This window comes from Miscanthus floridulus, chromosome 14 (genome assembly GCF_019320115.1).
Source record: "Miscanthus floridulus cultivar M001 chromosome 14, ASM1932011v1, whole genome shotgun sequence".
Lineage (NCBI taxonomy): Eukaryota > Viridiplantae > Streptophyta > Magnoliopsida > Poales > Poaceae > Miscanthus > Miscanthus floridulus.
In genome coordinates, this window is record NC_089593.1 from 72,264,095 (window position 1) to 72,285,556 (window position 21,462).

Below are 21,462 nucleotides of genomic sequence, written 5' to 3' on the forward strand. Positions count from 1 at the left end.
TCAAGCCTGGAGGTCGCCCTTCTCCTCTGGTTCGAGCTCTCTGAGCTCGTCGGCTTCACTCCTCTTGCAGCTCCTGTAGAACATGCAGCTGACGATGATCTCCAGCACGACGCAGATGGTGTGGATATAGGCGATCGAGAAGGCCTCGTCGGCGACGCCCGGCGCGAGCCTCCCGTCCCTCCGCCGCTGCGCAACGACGCGGAGCCCGAACAGCGCCTCGGCAGCCGCCATGCCGAGGTTGGTGGGCAGCACCAGCGCCGGCGCCGTGGACACCTACCGGACTCAGTGAATTTGCCGAGTGCCAGGGGCACTCGGCAAAGCCCAATTTGCACTCGGCAAAGGTCACTCGGTAAAAAATGAGTCAGCAAAGACGTCAAGTTGGAACCGAAAAAAAACCGAAAAAAATGGAAATTTTTACCCAAAAAAAATGATTTTTTTTTAATTGGTGGAGGCCCCCACCGGTCAGCGCCCATCCATCTCCGGCTTTATTCGCGTAAATTTCACGGCTACGCGGCCGACAGGATTCGAACCCAAGACCTCCCGCTGCGCACAAACCTCCTCTACCAATACACCACACTGTCACTTGTGTCTAGATTCTGTTTTAGTTCCCAATATATTATACTAAACCGAGTGTAAATTGTTTGTTTGAGGCCCTAAACGAATTCAAATAAAAAAGTTATGAACTACAAAGTTTCATAACTTTTCGAGATCTACACTTTTAGTTTAGGAAGTTTGTCCATTCGAGGTCGTTTACAAAATTTGAATTTTAAAATTTGGAAATTCAAACACAGTTTTGCATGACAAGATGTTTTCAAATTAAAAAGTGGTCAACTACAAAGTTTCATAACTTTTTGAAATCTACAATTTTCATTTAGTAAGTTTTTCCATCCGAGGTCGTTTGAAAATTTTGAATTTTAAATTTGAGAGATTCAAATGTAGTTTTGTATGATAAGATGATTTCAAATCAAAAAGTTGTCAACTACATAGTTTCATAACTTTTGGAGATCTACAATTTTTATTTAGGAAGTTTTTCCATCCGAGGTCGTTTGAAAAAATTCAAATTTTAAAATTTTCAAATTCAAACGTCGTTTTTGCATGACAAGATGATTTCAAATCAAAATGTTGCCAACTACAAAATTTCATAACTTATCAAGATCTACAAAGTTTATTTTGGTCATTTGTTCATCCGACATAGTGGTAGTAACATTATTCACAAATCATATATATCTCTCTTCTACTTTCATGAAACTAATATGAGAGATATGAGATATGTATATTTTATGAACAACGTTATTGTTGCTTTGTCAAATGAAGAAATGACAAAAATAAACTTTGTAGATCTTGAGAAGTTATACAACTTTGTAGTTGAAAAGTTTTTCATTTGAATTCATTTAGGGCCTCAAAAATTGATTCAAAAAACTAATTTGCCGAGGACCAAAAAAATGCACACGACAAAATGGCTCTTTGCCGAGTGCCAAAACATAGGCACTCGGCAAAATACGGCTTTGCCGAGTGCCAGAAAAAAGGCACTCAGCAAACTGAGAGTAAATTGCTTGTTTGAGGCCCTAAATGAATTCAAATTAAAAAGTGGTCAACTACAAAGTTTCATAACTTTTTGAAATCTACAATTTTCATTTAGTAAGTTTTTCCATCCGAGGTCGTTTGAAAATTTTGAATTTTAAATTTGAGAGATTCAAACGTAGTTTTGTATGATAAGATGATTTCAAATCAAAAAGTTGTCAACTACATAGTTTCATAACTTTTGGAGATCTACAATTTTCATTTAGGAAGTTTTTCCATCCGAGGTCGTTTGAAAAATTCAAATTTTAAAATTTTCAAATTCAAACGTCGTTTTTGCATGACAGGATGATTTCAAATCAAAATGTTGCCAACTACAAAATTTCATAACTTATCAAGATCTACAAAGTTTATTTTGGTCATTTGTTCATCCGACATAGTGGTAGTAACATTGTTCATAAATCTTATATATCTGTCTTCTACTTTCATGAAACTAATATAAGAGATATGAGAGATGTAGATTTTATGAACAACGTTATTGTCGCTTTGTCAAATGAAGAAATGACGAAAATAAACTTTGTAGATCTTGAGAAGTTATACAACTTTGTAGTTGAAAAGTTTTTCATTTGAATTCATTTAGGGCCTCAAAAATTGGTTCGAAAAACTGATTTGCCGAGGGCCAAAAATAATGCACACGGCAAAAAGCCTCTTTGCCGAGTGCCAAAACAAAGGCACTCGGCAAAATACATCTTTGCCGAGTGCCAGAAAAAAACACTCGGCAAAGACGTATTTTGCCGTGTGCCAAAAAATAGCACTCGGCAAAATACATCTTTGCCGAGTGCCAGAAAAAAACACTCGGCAAAGACGTATTTTGCCGTGTGTTTTTGTTTGCCGAGTGTATTTTATTTGGCACTCGGCAAACACGGTCTTTGCCGAGTGCCCGATAAAATACACTCGGCAAAGGCTCCGGCACTCGGCAAATCGCCGGTTTCCGGTAGTGCCTGCCCCCTGATCGCCACGCAGGCCCTGAGCACCGCGGCGTGGCCCGCGCACCCGGGCTCCGTGGAGGCCATGAACACGGCGAGGTTGCAGACCACGATGGCGACTTCGACGGCCAGTGAGTAGACGATGGCGCCCATGGCGGATAGTGCCAGCGTCCAGACGTGGGAGGTGAGGCCTAGCAGGTCGGCGGCGCCGAACGCCAGCAGCAGCAGCGAGAACACCGCGGCGTTGGCAGAGAGCATGAGGAACGCGTTGAGCAGGTGCGTGGCCACCACAGCCGGGTACGCGCGCGCGACGGCCCCGCACGGCGGGAGCATGGCGATCCGCAGGTGCTGGTGCCATCGCCGAGACGGCGACGCACCGCCGCCGTCGTCGTCCCGGAGCATGGTGGCGACGCAGGCCTTGACGAGGAGCAGGAAGGTGAGCGCGAATGGGAGCGTGGCGGCGAACGTGAAGACGGTCTGCGACAGCTTGGCCTCGAGCAGTGAGAAGAAGGGAGAAGGTGGGAACCCTGCGGCTGCGAACACGGCGTGGAGCCGCACCGCCACCGCGCACAGGATCCCCGACGACGGCGCCATCATCGCCTCGGATGCCAGCACCACCACCGAGAACTGCAGTGCCAGCAGCGCCGCCACGGAGGTGAAGCAGTGGTACCCCGCGAAGAACGTGGACACCGTGGCCCACATCACCCTCGTTGCCCGCCCCGCCGCCGTCGTCGTGCCGTGATCGGCGGCACGCGCTAGCCCTGCTCTCCTCATGGCGCAACGCAACCTCTCTGCTTCTTCTTCTTCTTGCTCAGCAAGCAAGACGAGGCGAAGGAGACAGAGCAATCAGCAATGCAACGGTGTGTACTCGCGCTCGCCTTTATGGTCACAGGTAATATACCATTTTAGCATTTTACCCGAGAGTATTCCAGGTATTGTTATTTATATTTTTACCACAGAGAAGGTCAAGCATGGACATGTACTGATAACTTATACTATTGAAGGATAAGTAAACTATAACCAATATTCTTCTCATAACAGGGGTAAGTCATAGGATACGATATATATATATATATGATAAGTATTGATCAATGATAATGATAAATCACTCAGAGTACTCCTTTCTATGGCGTTAGCATGGTCAGGTAGAATATTAGAGGAATAATTCCTAAGTCATTCTTAATTACAAATCAAAGCATACATTGATTAGTATAATTATACCTATTAATCATTGCTAAGATCATTGTTATATCTACACATAAGGGATATTACTAAGAAAGATTAAGAACAGAGCTTGCTCTTCCTTCGTAACCGAACCCTACGTGCGCCTATATTCAGGGAGTGGAAGGACTCAACGAGAGTGTCACATCCGTGATCTACCACATGACCCAGAATATAGGGTGTATCCGCAGGTAAACAATCATGCATAGCAAACAAAAACTATAGATTAGAACAGTACACCAATCTGCATAAAATTAAGATGAAAAGTTTGTAAAACGAATCTACGTCTCACTACGAACACACAGACGCGAAGATCACAAAAATCGGACTAAAACGAAGAAGTTATGAATTAAACAAGATTTTCTTTAATAAAATAATAGATTAAATCTAACCTCGAATTTTAAAAGTTGAAAACATACTTAATAGTAGTATGAACATGTAGATTATGGAATTACGAACCTAACGCAAGTTGAACGGACCAAATCGGAGTTAAAACAAAGATTTTATGGCTAAAACAAGATTAGTGGCAAAACTGTAAATAGATAAAAACGTATTTTGGATCTAAACCGAAAGAAACTACGCTTTTAAAAGAAGAAGGCATACTCTGTATTCGCACATTGGACTGCGGGTTCTATAATAAAAAAACCCGAGGGACTCTTTAGCAAAATTGTAGGGATGGCGGGTTGAGATCCAAATAATTGTAAGGGCCTTTTTACAAAATGACAGGCGAAGGAATATCTTCTAATCTGGGCCATAGATCTCAGATCGGACGGCTCAAAGTAATTGGGAGGGATGGGGTCACCGGCATAGTACCTGGACGGCGGTGCCATGGCCGGAATTGGGCGGTGCTCGTCGGTACGACGGCTCTGACCACTATCGGGCATGGGAAAAGGACGGGAAATAAGAGAAAGGCACTACGAATCCATCTAGGGATTCACAAGGGGCTATGACGGCACGGGGATGACGCGGTACTAGATGGGGAGCTCGAGCTCGCCAGAGAAGCATCGACGACGCGGATACAAGCACAGAAGGCAAGGGAGAGCATGAGGGCACCTACAGGTTACTGGGCGCGAGAGAGGGAAAGGCCGAGCGGGGAGAGCAGGCCCATGCGGGGGAGTGAGAAAGAGGTGAAGGCGGGCTGCGCCTGGGCCAGCAGGCTGAATAGAAGGGAAGAGAAAAATCCTTTTCCTTTTTCTAAACCAATTTCCAAACAAATTTTGAATGCAAATTCAAATCAATTTGAAATTTGATTTCAAACCACACAATATAAAAATAATATGCAGCAGCATGAATGCACATACATTATTTTTTTCTAAATTTAAATGCTTACAAAAGGCATAATTAAATCATTTCTCCTATTTCAAAATCGTGCAAATTTTAGGGTGTTAAAGGACGGTGCATCGCCCGGTCACTGCCACGAGTAGGGTGGTGTCACCGCCATTTTCTTCCAGAGACTGGTAAAATGGGGTTGATCACCGCCTCGGGCACCGCTACCCTGAGGGCGGTGCACCGCCATAAAAATCTAGAGAAGGGGTATTTGGGCAGATGGCCAGGTGGTCACCGCCACCCTAGGGGCGATGCCACCACCACCGTGTCCAGTGCCCCAACGGTAAGTTTTTAGCTGTTGAAAAGTGACCGTTGGGAGGGGCACCATCATGTCCGGTGCCCTCGCAGAAAGCTGCTCCAAAGGGGTAATGACTCTATTTGCTTGTGGGCTTATAAATAGAGCTAGTGGCCAGCCTTGGCCACTCTCTTAGCACTTCTAACAGCTGCATACACCCTTTGAGGGCGGAGCACACCACTCCACTCACTTGCACATTTGATTTCATCATCTTGAGTGAGATTAGAGAGCCTCTACTGCATTGTTTAGTATTCTAGCATCTTGTGGCACTAGTTGGATGATTTGGACTGGTGGAGTTCTTGTTACTCTTGGTGTTTGCCGACACCTAGATGGCCCGGTGATTGGTGGATCGTCGAGCGAAGGAAGATGATTGTCTCCGACTCCGATCATTGTGATTGTGAGGGGTTCTTGTGCCTTCCACCAGCGGAGTGCCAAAGGCAACTCTAGTGGATTACGCGTGGCTTGTGGATCCTCATCTTGTGTTGGTTGTGCGGCACTCGGTTGCGGATTTGGCGTGTGATGCCAATTAGCGCATGAACCTCCAAGTGAGTGAATCACCATAACGAGGACTAGCTTGCCGGCAAGCAAGTGAACCTCGGAGGAAAAATTATTGTATCTTGATTGTCTCCTTGATATTCATTGGTATTTATTCTCGTGATTGATTGGCTCCTTTGGTGATTGTCTCATTCCTCTACACGGCGGTATAACACTCCATCCTTCCCGCACATTTACATTTTTTAGTGTAGCTTGGCCTTTAGTGTAGCTAGTTCTGAGGGCAAGCAAGAGTCGTGTCTAGTGGTTAGTGAGGCTCTTTAGTTAGTCTTTGAGATATCACTAATTTAGTGTAGTGACATAGCCTTTGAGTGATAATAGACAAAAGCAACTAGAATTGTGGTAGGTGGCTTGCATTCTTAGTAGGTTAGCGCAACATTCGCTTCGCCTCATATTTGTCTAACTGTTTGTGTAGTATTGTTGTAGAAATTTTTATAAGCTATTCATCCCCTTCTAGCCATTAGGACCTTTCACCATGGCCACCACGACGCCGTCGTCCATTGTGGTGGACCCGGTGGCCTCGCTGCTCATCGTGTGGACAGGGGAGCCAGGGCGCCGCCGTTCCCCGTCGCTAGATCTAGCGGTGCCTAGTTGCTCCTCACACGTCTGGATCCTATCACCGTGAACGCGGCCGAGCTCGTAGCTGCCCCACCGCACACCCATCGTCGTCGTCTCCTCCGCCAGATCTACCGCTGCTGCTCCTCGTCAACTGCGCGCTACTGTTGCCGTCCACCATAGCCGTACTCGTGCTTGGCCACGAGCTCTAGGGCACCAATGCCGTCTTAGTCCCCCAGCCTCGTCACACACTCGCCATAGGCGTGCGGCGGCCAGGATGCAGGATGCGCCACCGGTGGGGAGAGGAAGGGGTAGTGGACGCCGCCTGGGGAGAGCAAGGAGGTGCCCTAGCGGCCTCGTTGCTCGTCGTCGTGGAGAGGGGAGCCCGGGCGCCGCCGCTCCTTGTCAGCAGATCCGGCGACACGTACTCTAGGAGGGCGGCCGCGGCGCTACAGTGATGGGGCACGATCGCGGGGCGCGAGGCCGACGGGTGGCTCTAGGAGGCCATCCGTGTCGCCTCCAAGGGTCGCCGTGTGCGCCGCCGGGAGGGAGGAGGCCACGCGCCCGAGGAGAGCACGGAGGTGCCCCGACGGCCTCGCTGCCAGATCCGGTGCCGGCGCTCCTAGTCCACCGCGTGTCGCTGTCGCCATGAGCCGAAGCCGTCCCCGTGCGCGGCCACGAGCTGCAGGGCATCGTCGCTGTTGCCATCGTAGTGCCCGGGCATGACAACCTCATCGCGCACCAGCCATCGGTGCTCCAAGGCACAACGGCGCGCGCTCCATGGGGACGACCGCGACGCTCCAGGGCCGATGGGGCGCGCTCGGGCAGGGGTCGACGTGGGGCAAGAGGTGGCAGCCAGGTGTGGATGGGTGGGGATTAGGGGTTGAGGGCCTGTTTGGAACGAATGAATCCAAAACATAGGAATAGGAAAAAACGCAGGAATAAGGTATGATGAAAAGTGAAAAACTACGGAATTTTAAAACACAGGAACAGAAAATTTAGGCTGTTTGGAACACAGGAATCTTCTCCACCCAGCAGACGATAACCGCGCAGCTGCATCGGACTTCCGCGAAGGATCGAAAAACCAGAGGCAGGAGCAGATGTTTTTTTCCCGTGAAATCATATTGTTGCTACAGTATTCCAGAGGAAAGGATTCGCTGGTTTCCTTTGTTCCAAACGCTATGACCATCTTCCTTTCCTCCATTTTGATTTCCTTCACTTTTTCTTTGAAAAAACCGTGTTCCAAACAGGCCCTGAGTGGTTATACAGAGCCTGGGAAGGTAGGGTGGGGCCTGGTGGGCTGAGTGGGTGGTCCGGTTGGATGGCTAGGGTAGTGTTTAGTTCCTAAAATTTTGCAATTTTTTTTAAGATTTTCCGTCACATCGAATCTTTGGACGTATGCATGAAGCATTGAATATAAATAAAAAATAAAACTAATTACATAGTTTAGACGAAATTCACGAGACGAATCTTTTAAGCCTAATTAGACTATGATTGGACACTAATTGCCAAATAATAACGAAAGTGCTACATTACTATTTCCTAAAAAATTTCGCCAACCAAACAAGGCTAGTTCGGCGGGCTTTTTGGTTTGGTTGGACCAGCATGGGTTTGGACTGGGCTTCCTATAGATATTGGGAGCCCTAAGCTTATAATATATATATATAATTATATATAATTGCTATTTATGTCACTGTGCTTTAAATTTAGAGCGCCGGCCTCCATAATGTCCCCAACTTATGGAGCCAGGTATCGTCGTCAAACTTGCAAACCGTAAAAGACCCATATGTTTTACTACTACTCGGAAACGCACAGAAATTGCACAAGCAAACTGCTGCCTACTGCATTAATCACGGCATTCATTACCCATTCATTCGTTTGTTCCGTATATAAGCCCTTGTTTAGTTTTCCGTCAAAATTTTATATTATATCATATCGAATGTTTAACACATTGATAAAGTATTAAATATAGACTAAAAATAACTAATTACATAAATTATGATTACTTTACGAAACAAATTTTTTAAGTCTAATTAGGTTATGATTTGATAATAAAGTGCTACAGACATGTGCAAACGTCGAATTAATTAAACTTAATAAATTCGTCGGATTCTGTAATTTATTTTTTTAATAGAACATCCCGCGTAAACATTCGACGTGACGTCCTAGAACTTTACACCATCAATAAACACCACCTAAATCACTACAAACCTTTTTTCTTTCCATTTTTTTCTCACCCGCTCCTTTGCTTCCCATCGGATCTCAGAAGGTAGTACCGGCGCCGGCGCCTCCTCCTTCCCCACCGGCGGCGGTGCTCCTCCCTAACCGGCGGCCACGGCTCCTCCTCCCCCACGGCGTCGGCGCCGGCGCCGGCGGTGGCTCCTTTCAACCGGCGGTGGCTCCTTCCAACCGGCGGTGCCCTCCCCCAGCAGCGACCACCTTGGATTTCCCCATCAGCGCCCTTCCCAACAGTAGTGGCTGCAGCAGCCACCACCCCACCCCGGCCCCAGCCCACTAGCGCCGGCAGCCTCACTCGAGCACGGCAACGGTGGCCCCCTCTCGAGATGCGAGGCTCCTCGTCTTCATCGACAGCGGCTTCCTGAATTTGTGGCGGATGCGGCGGCGTGGGGCCCTCCACCACCGGCGAGCAATACGCGGGGGCTGCGGCGGGGTCCTCTCCGCCACCGCGCACCGGCGAGCGACACGCAGGGGCCGTGGCATCCCCGTCCTCCACCCCGCTCGGCGACGGCGGTGTCCACTCCCGACCTGGCAACGGCGACGTCAACGGCGTCCACTACCTGGCGGCGGCGAGCCCTTCTCTTTCCCTTGCGGCGGTGAATCGTGGTATGGAGCGACGGTGGCGCCCCCTTCCCCCTTCCCCGGCAGCGGTGCATGGGGGTTTTGCAACGCCTCTGCCTCCTCCGGTCGTCGCCATCTATTCGACTAGGTGCAGCTGCCTCTGCGCGACAGGACAAATTTACCTCTCGTGTGGTGTTGAATCCTCCTTCTCTTTGCTGAGGTGGGTTCGATTTGTGTTACGGTCGTTTTTTTTGGCTCAGGTTACTTGCTCTGGTGCCGGTGCTCTCCAGTCGTCCACCATGGCTGCGCCTCCTCTCTCAGCGACGACGGGAGCCTCCAGATCCGGTGGCGGCAGACCACGACGGCGCTTCCTCTCCTAGCGGCGATGGCAGCCCCAGTTCCGGTGGCGGCTTCCCCTTCTGTCGATCTGGTTGTGATGCCCCTCACCTCCTCCTCAATTGTGCTACTCGTAGTTTTACTTTTGGTAGTAGTATTGTTTGCATATACTGCTACGATGAGAAAATGTTACTACCTGAATCCTTTTTTTTAATACTGCTATGGATGCACAACGACAATAGCTAACGGCACAAGATTAGTTAACTAAATTATATCATTATGGAATGGTCTATCAATTCATTGGGAGTGAGTAGGAGATTTAGAACGTACTTCTGCATTCTTGTGCTATGTAGCATACTCTTTGAATATATGATTATATGATTGTTCTTATTGGGTCTGACAGCAGGTTTTTGAATTATCATTAGAACTACTATTATATTATTTAGCTATTAGTAGTAATTGTCAATATTTTCTATTCACTATAATCATTTTACACAACACCTACTTTGCAGCGCACACCATGTCTATTAGTAATATTTATCGTTTATCATTTGTTAGTAGTAATTTTAAATATTGTGTATTCACATAACTATCTTACTATTGCAAACCTCTGTATCTGGTGGTACAAGCAAGGTGGCGTGGGAATGTTGACGTTGGATTGATAATTTAAACTAGAGATTTACTACTAACTAGTGTCCCAATTATAAGACAATTACCTGTAGAGAAAGGAGCTACAAGAAAATTACAACTATTAGTGAAATGAACTCAATAGAAGTAATTTTCATAGTGTTTCTCTTTCAGGAGAGGCCGGAGGGGACCCATCGCCGCCGCCATCGATGGGATTGGGTGACCATCATGGCCGTAGATGAAGTGGGAGCGCAGCGACCTGATTCTCGCGCTTGAGATCCACTGCTTCTTGCTATCAAATATACATATCTGAGCACATATTAGTGGTAATGCTATTACTTTTTGAGAGATAAAAGTCCCTCCTACTACCTATACTACAACTAAACCATTTTATTTTGCGGGATATTAGTTGGCTACTTGTGTTTCGAACCTAATATTTTGATACTATGCTTCTACCTATTTCAGGGGGTGTTTAGTTGGGCAAAGTTTGCGCAGGCAAACTTTGCATAGTGAAGATTCCCTACTGTAGCATTTCGTTTGTATTTATGAATTATTGTCCAAACATTGACTAATTAGGCTCAAAAGATTCGTCTCGCAAAGTTAAAGCAAACTGTGCAATTAGTTTTTGATTTCGTCTATATTTAGTACTCTATGCATGTACCGCAAGTTTGATGTGACGGGGAATCTTCTTTTTGCATAGTGCACTTTTCAGGAGTTTGGAGGAACTAAACAAGGGCTCAATTGAAAAGGGCTCAATTGAATGTTCATGCATGGAGCAAATCACGATGGATAGCATATTTCTGTTCAAATCTGCTTAAACATGCTACCAGGAAATGGTGGCCATTGGTTGAAAATTCTATACTTGATGATACATGATGCTGCCCGTTTAGCTGCATACCTATGTACTTTGGTGAAACATTTCCTGAAAGCTTTTCACTGTTATGTAGCTGGTTCTGATGTAGAAGGCGCCCATGAGGCATGCAGCATGTTGTGCTCTAATGAACACTATTGCAAACTAAAGTAGTGCAATCACTTCCTGTTTCAAACAATTAGTAGTAACTGATTCAAACAAGTATTAGTGCCTGGATTCATATAATTACTCCTACAGCTGCTGCTGCTATTACTACTGTTGCTGCTGCTACTCTTAGGGCAGTCCCAATGGTGCATTGATGATGGTTTCTATCCTCATTAAATGACTTGCCACGTAGGCAAAATGCTGACATGGCAACGTAATTAATGAAGAAAGAGAGCAAAAATCATAGAAATGGTTTCTTCATGAAGAAACCAGGTCTACTCTTGACCCAATGCACCAAGAAACCATGAAATCGCCATTGGGGAGAAACCACTAGTTTCTAGGGAGCTCATATCGCACTCCCATTGGAGGAAAAGATAGAGTTAGGAGAGAGAAAGAGAAAATAGTTATTACTCATAGAAACCATGAGTTGGAAAGCATTACTTTTTTGGTGCGATATCCTATATTATAGAAACTACTAGTTTCTTTCATTGGGACTGCCCTTAGTATGCTATAAAAATCCACAACTGCAAGCTTAGCTAACTTATCTATCCTTTTCTCCCCAATTCATCAACAGGTCCTGTAGCTTGCCGGGGACGCTGCGAGGGACAAGAAGATCCGCGTCATTGCCGCGCCACATCCAGCTTGCCATGCTTAACGAGGAGCTAACCAATCTGCTGGATCATGCCATTATTTACGGCAGGGAATCTTGACCGGTTCTGTCTTCACGGAGAGCCGAGCGCCGCGCATTCAGACTGCCATGGGATATTACGGTTGCGAGATCTGGGAATATTACGGTTGGCAAACCAAATCCGTTGGAGCTTTACGGTTGCGGGATATGGGAGCCGAGCGACACCATGGCACAGCAACACGTTAAAAGCGATTTACGGTTGCGGGAGAGTAGACCTGGCAACCTGTCACGATGTCAGCATGCGAAAAATCAGGAAAGTGACAGGCTGCCAGCTTTATTATTTTACAGTTGCATGCAGGGACGTTGCTTTTACTGTTGCATGCAGGTCCAAACTTCCTTTCTTTAACGGTTGCATGCAGCCTTTCTATTGTTGCAGACGGTTCCAAAACGTAAATTTCCTTTTCTTTTACAGTTGCGGAACTAGGGCTGTTTGGTTGGAACTTCTAAAATTCCTATCACATTGAATATTTAAACATATGCATAGAGTATTAAATATAGACTAATTACGAAACTAATTGTAACTAATTTGCGAGACGAATTTTTTAAGCCTAATTAGTTTATGATTTGACAACGTGGTACTACAGTAACATGTACTAATGATAGATTAATTAAGCTTAAAAAATTCGTCTTGGAAATTAATTTTCATATATGTAATTAATTTTGCAATTAATTTATATTTAATACTTTTTATTAGTATCTAAATATTCGATGTGACATGAATTTTTGAAGCAACAACCAAACATCTTTTTCTTTTACGGTTGTGGGAGCAGGCGCCCTGTCCATGCACTCGGGAAGTCAGCGTACGAGCGTTGCCGGCCGGTGCGCTAAACAATATTTAGAGCGTAGGGCTCTAAATAGCTATATATATATATATATATATATATATATATATATATATATATATATATATATATATATATATATATATATTCACACAAGGAAGTGTGCTCGTGCGTTGCTACGGGATAACTAATATTTTGTACTAAAAATACATGGATCGTACGATAAGATAACAATACTGTAAAAATTAAATACCAACGTTGGGGCCGCTCGGCTGGTGCAAAAACTACACTGTTTACTGCTGAAAGTTACTATTCATACCTGCTTTCCTCTCACAAATTTCTCCAGATTCCTTCAAATTTCTCCGAGCGAACAGGGCCGTTAAAGTGACATTTAATCTAAAAAGCAAAGTTTATGAATTTAACACAGTCACAAAGTGCGCGGCGTCACAGGCTCACAAACTCAACTTTATAGAACTTTCCGTGATGCGGCTAAGATAATGTTTTATATTGGCAGAAAGAAATCTACGATATCCATTTCTTTCGTGCTCACAAACTAATGACCCTGGTGCAACAATGAAAAATACAAATGAGCTATCCTCGTGAATGCGCAGAACCAACGCCACTACGATCGTGCCATCCCACGACCACTGGTATGGTGTTGTTTAGCACTATTGTTCACTATTATCGCTAACTTGCTTCGTTGGTTTTATTCAAGTAATTTATGTTTGTAATTATGTAGGTGCTAATTCGGTTGATCCCACATTGGCACATGAGAAAAGTGGGGAAAGTCGATAAAACTCATGGTTTTGAGAACATACACGTGTAATAGTTATGAATGGTTACAAAACAAAATATTATGAACAAAACACTGAAAGTGTCATTTTTATAACAATAATATAACACATGTTCAATTTTCATTATGCCATCACACAAGTGTATATACAACATCTCCGTGTAGAGTATGATAAACCATTTAAAAATACCTAGGAACAGCAACAAATATGGCATTAGTGAGATATTATTTGTAGAATATAAATTGAATGGAAAAATGCATTGTATGCGTTAGTAATGTTCTGTTACCTCGCCTATGGCGTTAGAACTTCCTTAAATAAGATATTCTTCGTGAAAGTTCCATCCGCTATTGGGGTCTTCTTATCCTTATCTTTTTTATTTGACGCATTCTTATTTTTTCCCCTCGGCATTCTTTTTAGCATTTTTATTCTCTATCTTTTTTGCCTCCTCTTGTGCCTCCGCATCAGGCGGAAGGGCAAGGATCTTAATATTGGTTCTTGACGTGGCTCTAGACATCGCAACGTACAACTGACCATGAGAGAACACCGGTGCGGGTAGGTACACACCCACGTTCGGGATAGTTTGGCCCTGTGACTTGTTGACCGTCATGGCAAAGCTCAGCCTGATAGGAAACTACTTCCTCTTAAACTAGAACGGGAACATCTCGTCTTCAGATGGGTATAGCGGTATTCGAGGAAGGAATACCCGCTTCCCAGCATGCTACCCCACCATGATTTCAGCGTCGATTGTATTTCTTCGGAACCCCCGCACCACCAACCTTGTACCGTTGCATAGCCCATTGGCAGGGTCAATATTCCTAAGCAATATGACAGGACACCCGAGCTTGAGCTTCAAAACATGGGGAGGCAGTCCGTTGGGGGTCAAACTATTAAGGAACTCCAACGGATAGTAGTTATGTGGATCATCTACCGCGGAGTCAAAACTATGATACACCGTCTCGCCGCCCTGGAACATATCAATCATTTTCATATTGATCATGTCCACCCAATCGTTATGTGTAGATAAAATCGCTCTGGTGGTGATGTAGTCTTTGTCCGCCATGTTTGCATTTAGATCTAGAAAGATGATGTCGATCAATGTATGAAGATCTTTCTCGGTATCTCCAGAGTACGGGACACATATCTCGTCTGGAATACGTACATTGCCATCTTCGTTAACCTCTTTCGTTCCACCACCAATGTGCAATAGATAATCTGCAAACCATGGGTCACTCTGAGCCCTCATGTTGCGGACAAGCTTTAGGTGGCGCATGGATTCCCAAAGATACGACCTTCGTAGAGAAGCACCTACTATTTGAGCTCTGGATCCTTTCCGCACAACAGGGAGGACCTGTCTGAAATCCCCACCAAGGACAACAGTCTTTCCACCAAACAGTAGGTTTGACCGGCCCATTATATCCCATAGGTTGTTGTCTAGTGCTTTCACATTTTGCCTCTTTGTCATAGATGCATCGCCCCAAATTATGAGAGCTGCTTGCTGCAGCAACTTGGTAGTTCCACTCTGTTTCGTCAAGCTACAGCAACCGCCCTCTTGAAGAGTGAGGGGTATCTTGAAACGCGAGTGGGCCGTCCTCCTGCCTAGCATTATGGCTGCTGCGACTCCAGATGTAGCTGTAGCCATGACAAGCTTGTCCTGGCTGCGTAGTTTTGCGAGAAGTGCCCTATACAAAAATGTCTTTCCCGTCCTACCAGGTACATCCACAAAGAACAACCCGTCTTGTTTGCTGCAGACAGCGGCCATTATCTCATCATAGGCTGACCTTTGCTCGACGTTGAGTGAGTCGCACAATAGCACATCTTCGGGATTCTGCTCGACGCTAGCTTCCTCAAATATCTCACGAGGAATATGGCTGGCATCGTCATATGAGTGATCAATATCTGAAAGAGGAAATGACCTTATGTCCTTCCCCATAGACTACAGCATGTTTCTAATGTCTATCAAAACCATTTGTTGCACCAGATTCGGGGATGGATGATTGCGGCTATAGTCCTCTAACATTGCATCGTAGTGTTTTTTCCACAACCCCATCACATCATACGGCTCGCAGAATACCAACATTGTTGCAAATAGCCTCCGCAGAGAGGAAGGCATCTAGAATAAAGTAGCTTTAGTTAGACATTCATCCAGTGTATTGTCTTCTTCGATTAGACCCCTCCTTTCTGCAGCTTCATGGAACGAAGGTAGTAGCACGCCATCAACCGTCCTCAGATGTTCGTATGATGTAGCACCAGGAACATTGTTTAAGAGAACACGAAGAAAGTAACGTTCTCCCTCAGCAGGATGAGCCGAGATGACTCTTCCAACTTGAAAAATGGAGTTTTTCCTTTTCTGCCAGAATTTACCATTAGATTGCCAGGTAAAATGCTCCGGGAAGTCCCGATACAAGATTCCGCGGGCTTCCTCTGATGCCTGTTTGCATCAAAGTATGCTATCAGCATTGACTCTTCTACACCTGGCCTATTAACGATCCGTTCGACATTATCCTATTTATGAAATGCCACCATGTGCATGTCGGGTAGATGAAGCTGCAGCTGCTGTACTGGTGGATGGTTCTTGCTCAAGTCAAAGCCATATATCCTCCATAGTGCTTCTGGAGGCGTCACCCACTGGGCATCTCTATACTGCTTGATCTCATCAATGTTCCCTTTCTTGTCTGCTTTGTCGGTCTCCCTCATCACCACCGATGCCCTGTCATGTCCCTTGTATATGTATTTGAATAGATACTTTACTGATTTAATGCTCTCACAGGCCTCAACATTGATATGGCAGTTGAAGGTACGTAGCAGGCAAGGGTTGTAAGGCACGACCCATTGATTGTCCAGGTAATGGCCTCAAACTTTTAGCGTGCGGCCATCATTGCGTCGCCGATAGATGGGGTACAAATCCTTTCCCTGTGACGTTGCCTCACAGAATGGGCGCGGGTAACGGTTCTTGAATGACCCATGGCCCACCGTGCATGGACAGTTTGGATTTAGCGTCCTGCAGGGACCATGCATCATATGCTTTGTCACCATCTTGTAGAGCTCAGGGTACTTCTTCTTGTTTGATAGCTCTACACTGATAATCATGTCATATTGCTCGGGACATGTGATCTTGTACTTCCGTTCCATTATCAACAAGAAGTGTGCATGTGGTAAGCCCCTCTTATGGAACTCCACTACATATACGTAGGCCTTCACCTTCCCAAGTATGTCTTTCTCCATCAACATTTTCCTCATCGCCTCTAACTTTGCTCTGAAGACCCGTGTGACGAGATCTGGGCGGTCCTGTGGTGTCTAGCCTGGATAAAGTTCATTCTTGATCTCATCCCAGTTAGGGTTGCACGTCATTGTGAGGAAGATATCAGGTTTACCATACTTTCACACCAGAGCCATTGCATCCATGTATCGGCGCCTCATATCACGGGGTCCTTCGATGAATGACGAAGACAGGACAGTACGCCTTTCGACATTCTCAACAGATCCTTCACCCGAATGCATGCTGTCCACCAGGCCTTGGTATAGGTCAGCCCTCAAAGTCTCTTGATTGTTCCTCATGTAGTCTAAACATGAGCTCTCAATCTTGATGTAGGTGTCAACGGCGAACTACTGGAAAAGACGCCGGCCATAGAGTATTGGATTAAATATCCCTGGCCGCATCTGGAACTTGTAGCTATAGTAGTCGCGCACGGAGACACATGTATTCAAAACAGGTTCTACAGGGAGACATGGTTCGAATTAGTATCATGCGTTAACAGAAAAGAGTTTATATTGCATTATTGAAAAGAGTTCAAGTTACCTCCATCATCATCGTCACCATTCTTAGCATGCTTTTTGCGGATTGCTCGAGCTCGATCAACTTGAGCCATAGTCACACCCACTTTTGGAATGCAGTTGGGCCACCCGAGCTCACCCATTGGAAAGAACACCGGGTATGATAGTGGGTCGTAGCATGCATTATATGAGCGGATGCTGTGTATAGACCGATCCTTCCCTTGCAAAAGAACACTATGCTCGAATTGGCCGTGACGCTCACTCCCCTCAACCCAGACGATGGCCACCTCTGATGTCAATGGCACGTTATATGTTCTCTGGTCAAGCCGCTAGTCAAGGTTCAACTTGACCCGGTAATCCTCGAGGTTTTCAACATGTCCCATACTCCTTAGTTGCTGAGAGTAGGGATTCCCATTAAAGATACTAACCAATTGCTCTATAACTTCTCTGTCTTTTTGGGTGCATTGCTCACAGCACTTGCTCATCCGATGCTCGAGGGATGGATCGTCGTCATAAAAATAAAGCTCGAGGTGTCTCTTTTCGACACCATCCTCTTTACCAAATGATCGTATGTTATGGTAAATCTGGCCATGGGCACGAAATGTGTAGACACTGCAGATTCACATGTTAGTGGTCACACGATCTAGGTGGCAGTACAGAGAAGTGAAAGAGAAGTGGCCATTGAAATATCTGATGTTTGCACGAAAGTGCCTAGCATCAGCGTCCGAGCTTGACCACAACCTCATGAGCTCTGGTGGTGTCTCAGGAGTTGAAAGATGAATCTTTCCACCCCGACAACAGAATTCGGGCGGTTCACCCTCGAATTTCTTTGCGTTGCAGTGCTCGCAGTTTGGCACCGACGGTAGCATGTGTGACTCTGACAGGACATTAGCGTAAACCCTATCGTATGGATCCGAGACATTAGGCTCAATGTTCTCTTCCTCATCCATGTCAAGAATGTGCTCAACATCGGTTCCCTCCTCGTCATCTTCTGACAAAATGTTGATGTGTTACGCGTTGAAAGAAAGTTTATGAAAGAATGTTTTAACTATTACACAATATACCTTGTTCGGCGAAAAAGCACGCCTCATCCTCTTCCTCGTCCTCCTCAAATATGACATCCTCATCATAGTCTGTGCAACACGGCCACATATATGATGAGAGAAACATAATGGCATACAAAAAAAAACAAAAAAGGATAAATTTAATAAAGAAAATACCATCCTCGACCATAGAGTCTAGCGTATGAGCTTGTGCACCGTTTGGAGGCATTGAAGAGGTACCATTAACTACAGATGGTTGTGTCTGTGTATCTGTGCAATTATTAGGTGGTGGAATTGGAGTTTCCTAGGTGACACCACCTGTAGTAACAAAAGGTATGAGTTTTTAGAATAGAAGAGCGAAGGTTAAAGTACCGACAATATATACTGATCAAGGCTAATTACCGTTGTAAACCACACTCGATTGAGTTAGGTCATTTGAATCATTGCACTTTCCATCCGCACACCCTCTAGCACTTCTTCCAATGTTTGCTTCAAAAGCCCAATTGCTACGGGATAGAAGGGCATTTCTCTCTCCAGTGGTCACTCGTTGCCTATGTATGGTCTGTGTCCCAACCACTTCAGGGGTCTGGACTTCTGGATTTTGAACTACAGTCAGCGCGACGTTAACAGGCGTGCCCCTCAATTCGCGTATTTCCATCTCGTGTGAAGGTGATTCATGCGATTGAGGTGAAGAAGGGAAAATAAACTAAGGGTTAAAGTGAGGGCACTCCATGGCTATTGAGTCTGGATGCAAATTGTTTGCTCAGTGTTCTCTCACCATCCTATTGTATTTTTTCTTGCTCTGTTTTTGTTTCAACTCCTTCTCTTGTGGAGTCATTGGTAGTTTTCTTGTAGCATTTTTCTGTGCATACAAGTCACGCCGTCTCTTATTTAAAAGCGCATTTTGTTCAAGAGACATTGCAGCCCTTCATGCTCTATCTAGCTCACGCTTACGCTCTTTTGGACACGTGACAATATTGTCGATGGAACTGGATGCATTTACAACACCTATATATAATAGAAAAAGTAAGATCTCACATAAAATACAGAAGGGCACATATTGCAAGAACATTAATTTATTATTACATTGTCATGAACCACAATTGGGTTGCCCACTACACTTTTTCTTCTCAAATAGATAACATTAATGAAAAAAACAATGTATCTGGGTTTAGATTAGGTGATGCATCAGTCATGCCAATCATGCCACTTTGATCTATACATTTATCAGAGTATTCATCTACATATATATAATAACTTGATATTAACCTTGGCCTCCGCATCATACAAACACAAGAAAAAATAATTAGTATTTAGGAAAAAAACCAAAATGGTACATGTGTTATCTTTATCAATCTTCATGGGATTGTATGAGTTGTTTCGATGTAGCCAGTCACTGTCTTCATAGACATTAGTGCTTTCCGTGGTCGAATCAACTCCAACTGGTACCACATGGCATTCACTATATATTAAATAAACTAAAAATGGCAACACTAAATTTAGAAAAGCAAAATCAGATTTACCTGCTTTTTTCTGATGATATCGTTCACGACACTTTCTATTTTTTTCATTTCTTTCTTCCTGGGTCATTGCCGCCAATCGTGTCTTTTCCCTTTCCCTGTTTATCTTGGTGGCATCCATGTTTTCCTTTGTCTGATGATACTTTTCCCTAAGTTTTTTATTTTTTTTTCATCCCTTTCTTCTTGAGTCATTGATGCATGCCGTGCTTTTTCTCTTTCTCTTTTATGCTGCGCACGTTCATCTATTTACGCTTGTGAATTTGATGCTGTATGGTCACATGTTTGAAAATAAGTTGATAAATATTTGCTTAATTACCATAAATAATACAAGTGAATGCGTCTATGGACATGAGTATAAACAATTACCTCCATTGATGATGTTTGTCAAGTCTTCAAATGATGCACGGCCTTCATTATTTTGCACATGTTCTATTGTGATTTCACTGAACACAAAATTAACCAATAAATTCGTATTATCAAACTTGTCCATGAGAGCGTTGATAAAAAGTTCCATTGATGCTAGAAAGAGTGAAATACTCCCTCCATCTAAAAAAAATGTATTTTGACTAAGTTTGTATTAGAAAATACTGATGTTCATGATACAAAATAAGTACCATTAGAGACACACATGCTAAAACTATTTACTACCTGAATGGGCGCCGCCTCCTATCGTGCCCATTCAGGATCCTATTGACTACCTGAATGGTCAATTGTTTTTAGGTCCTAATATCAATTTCTAATTACGTAACACCTTAACTGGTATATGCCCGTGCGTGCAATGAATCAATTCTTTTTAAAAAATGTTCAGTACAAAAAAGCAGGTAGGTCGTCTGAACATATGGTAAGGGAAAGTCTTTTTCTTTGGCAATCAGTACAAAGTTGCTTATTAAGTATGTCAGTGTGTTCCTCTAGGTTCGTGTGTGTTCATTTCCTTCTGAGCTGGATCTCTTGATTCGTATGGCGAAAAAAAAGTTAATTCCATAAGCAAATTGACTTGACAATCACAAACACTCAATATGAAGGAAAGACAAGATCAGAATTTTGTGATCTTTAACAAACACCCAACTGGTCTGACAAAATAGACATTCAGTACCCATGTCTTATCTCAAGTACTTAGCTAACATTAACACATAGAGCTAGATTCAGTAAAACAAAGGGAAGCACACTTTTGCATCGCAAATAATATGACAACGGGCCAGACACCATGAGAAGTATATAAAGACAAAAATTCTTGCCTCGGTCATAGGAAATGTAAGTGGTTTACATGTGAGATCTTTAAGTATGAGTACACAACAATATTCAGGTAATAGATTGATAGAAACACTCACCTTTTCCGAGAAACCATGCACAAGCAATACTTTTCTAAAAAAAGGGACCCTACAGGCTACAGCAAGGAAACAATTCAGTGTTGTTAGAAAAGCTATCCTTTGAAGATGAAGTTTCAATGTATACACCATGGTTGAACTATCATTTACCCGTGCCTGCATTCCCTTGACTAATTAGATGCTGTGAGAAATATATCACTGTAAATTACGGAAGAAGATAAAATTATAATCGAGGAGCATATGACATTAACTGAGGTATGCACTACAGGCCTAAAGGTAGGTTCAATTGATGATCAAAGTCCCTACCTC

At 44.3% G+C, this 21,462-nt stretch overlaps 3 protein-coding genes, 1 long non-coding RNA gene and 1 pseudogene across 5 annotated transcripts; 1 reads left to right on the forward strand and 4 right to left on the reverse strand.

Moving 5' to 3' along the window:
* LOC136504173 (uncharacterized) lies at window positions 1–3,278 on the reverse strand. Its single transcript, XM_066499033.1, has 2 exons — window positions 2,520–3,278; window positions 1–273 (listed from the first exon to the last, which is right to left on the reverse strand). Exons 1-2 carry the CDS (start codon window positions 3,276–3,278, stop codon window positions 1–3), a joined length of 1,032 nt encoding a protein of 343 aa, XP_066355130.1.
* Window positions 3,279–8,677: 5,399 nt separating this feature from the next.
* On the forward strand, window positions 8,678–12,336 carry LOC136504541 (uncharacterized). Of its 2 annotated transcripts, XR_010770907.1 has the most exons (4): window positions 8,678–9,400; window positions 9,513–9,682; window positions 10,390–10,541; window positions 10,916–12,334. It is a non-coding gene; the product is annotated as an uncharacterized lncRNA (long non-coding RNA). The 2 variants fall into 2 exon arrangements; XR_010770906.1 differs by having other exon boundaries at window positions 8,678–9,682; window positions 10,916–12,336.
* Window positions 12,337–14,212: 1,876 nt separating this feature from the next.
* LOC136503717 (ATP-dependent DNA helicase PIF1-like) lies at window positions 14,213–15,424 on the reverse strand. Its single transcript, XM_066498710.1, has one exon. The coding sequence runs from the start codon at window positions 15,422–15,424 to the stop codon at window positions 14,213–14,215; it is 1,212 nt and encodes a 403-aa protein (XP_066354807.1).
* Window positions 15,425–15,604: 180 nt separating this feature from the next.
* Window positions 15,605–16,731, reverse strand: LOC136503718 (uncharacterized). The gene is made up of 3 exons (XM_066498711.1): window positions 16,525–16,731; window positions 16,015–16,212; window positions 15,605–15,922 (listed from the first exon to the last, which is right to left on the reverse strand). The coding sequence occupies exons 1-3, from the start codon at window positions 16,729–16,731 to the stop codon at window positions 15,605–15,607; spliced, it is 723 nt and encodes a 240-aa protein (XP_066354808.1).
* Window positions 16,659–20,318, reverse strand: LOC136503719 (uncharacterized; annotated as a pseudogene).
* Window positions 20,319–21,462: the final 1,144 nt, after the last annotated feature.

Coding starts and splice junctions, on each gene's coding strand:
- LOC136504173 (XM_066499033.1), bottom strand. CDS start 3,278: ATGAGGAGAGCAGGGCTAGCGCGTGCCGCCGATCACGGCACGACGACG. Junction 274..2,519: donor GCGTGGCGATCAGGGGGCAG/GCACTACCGGAA, acceptor TGAGTCCGGTAG/GTGTCCACGGCGCCGGCGCT.
- LOC136503717 (XM_066498710.1), bottom strand. CDS start 15,424: ATGGGGAAGGACATAAGGTCATTTCCTCTTTCAGATATTGATCACTCA.
- LOC136503718 (XM_066498711.1), bottom strand. CDS start 16,731: ATGAGGAAAATGTTGATGGAGAAAGACATACTTGGGAAGGTGAAGGCC. Junction 16,213..16,524: donor ACCCTGAGCTCTACAAGATG/GTGACAAAGCAT, acceptor TACATATACAAG/GGACATGACAGGGCATCGGT. Junction 15,923..16,014: donor ATCTACCCGACATGCACATG/GTGGCATTTCAT, acceptor TGATGCAAACAG/GCATCAGAGGAAGCCCGCGG.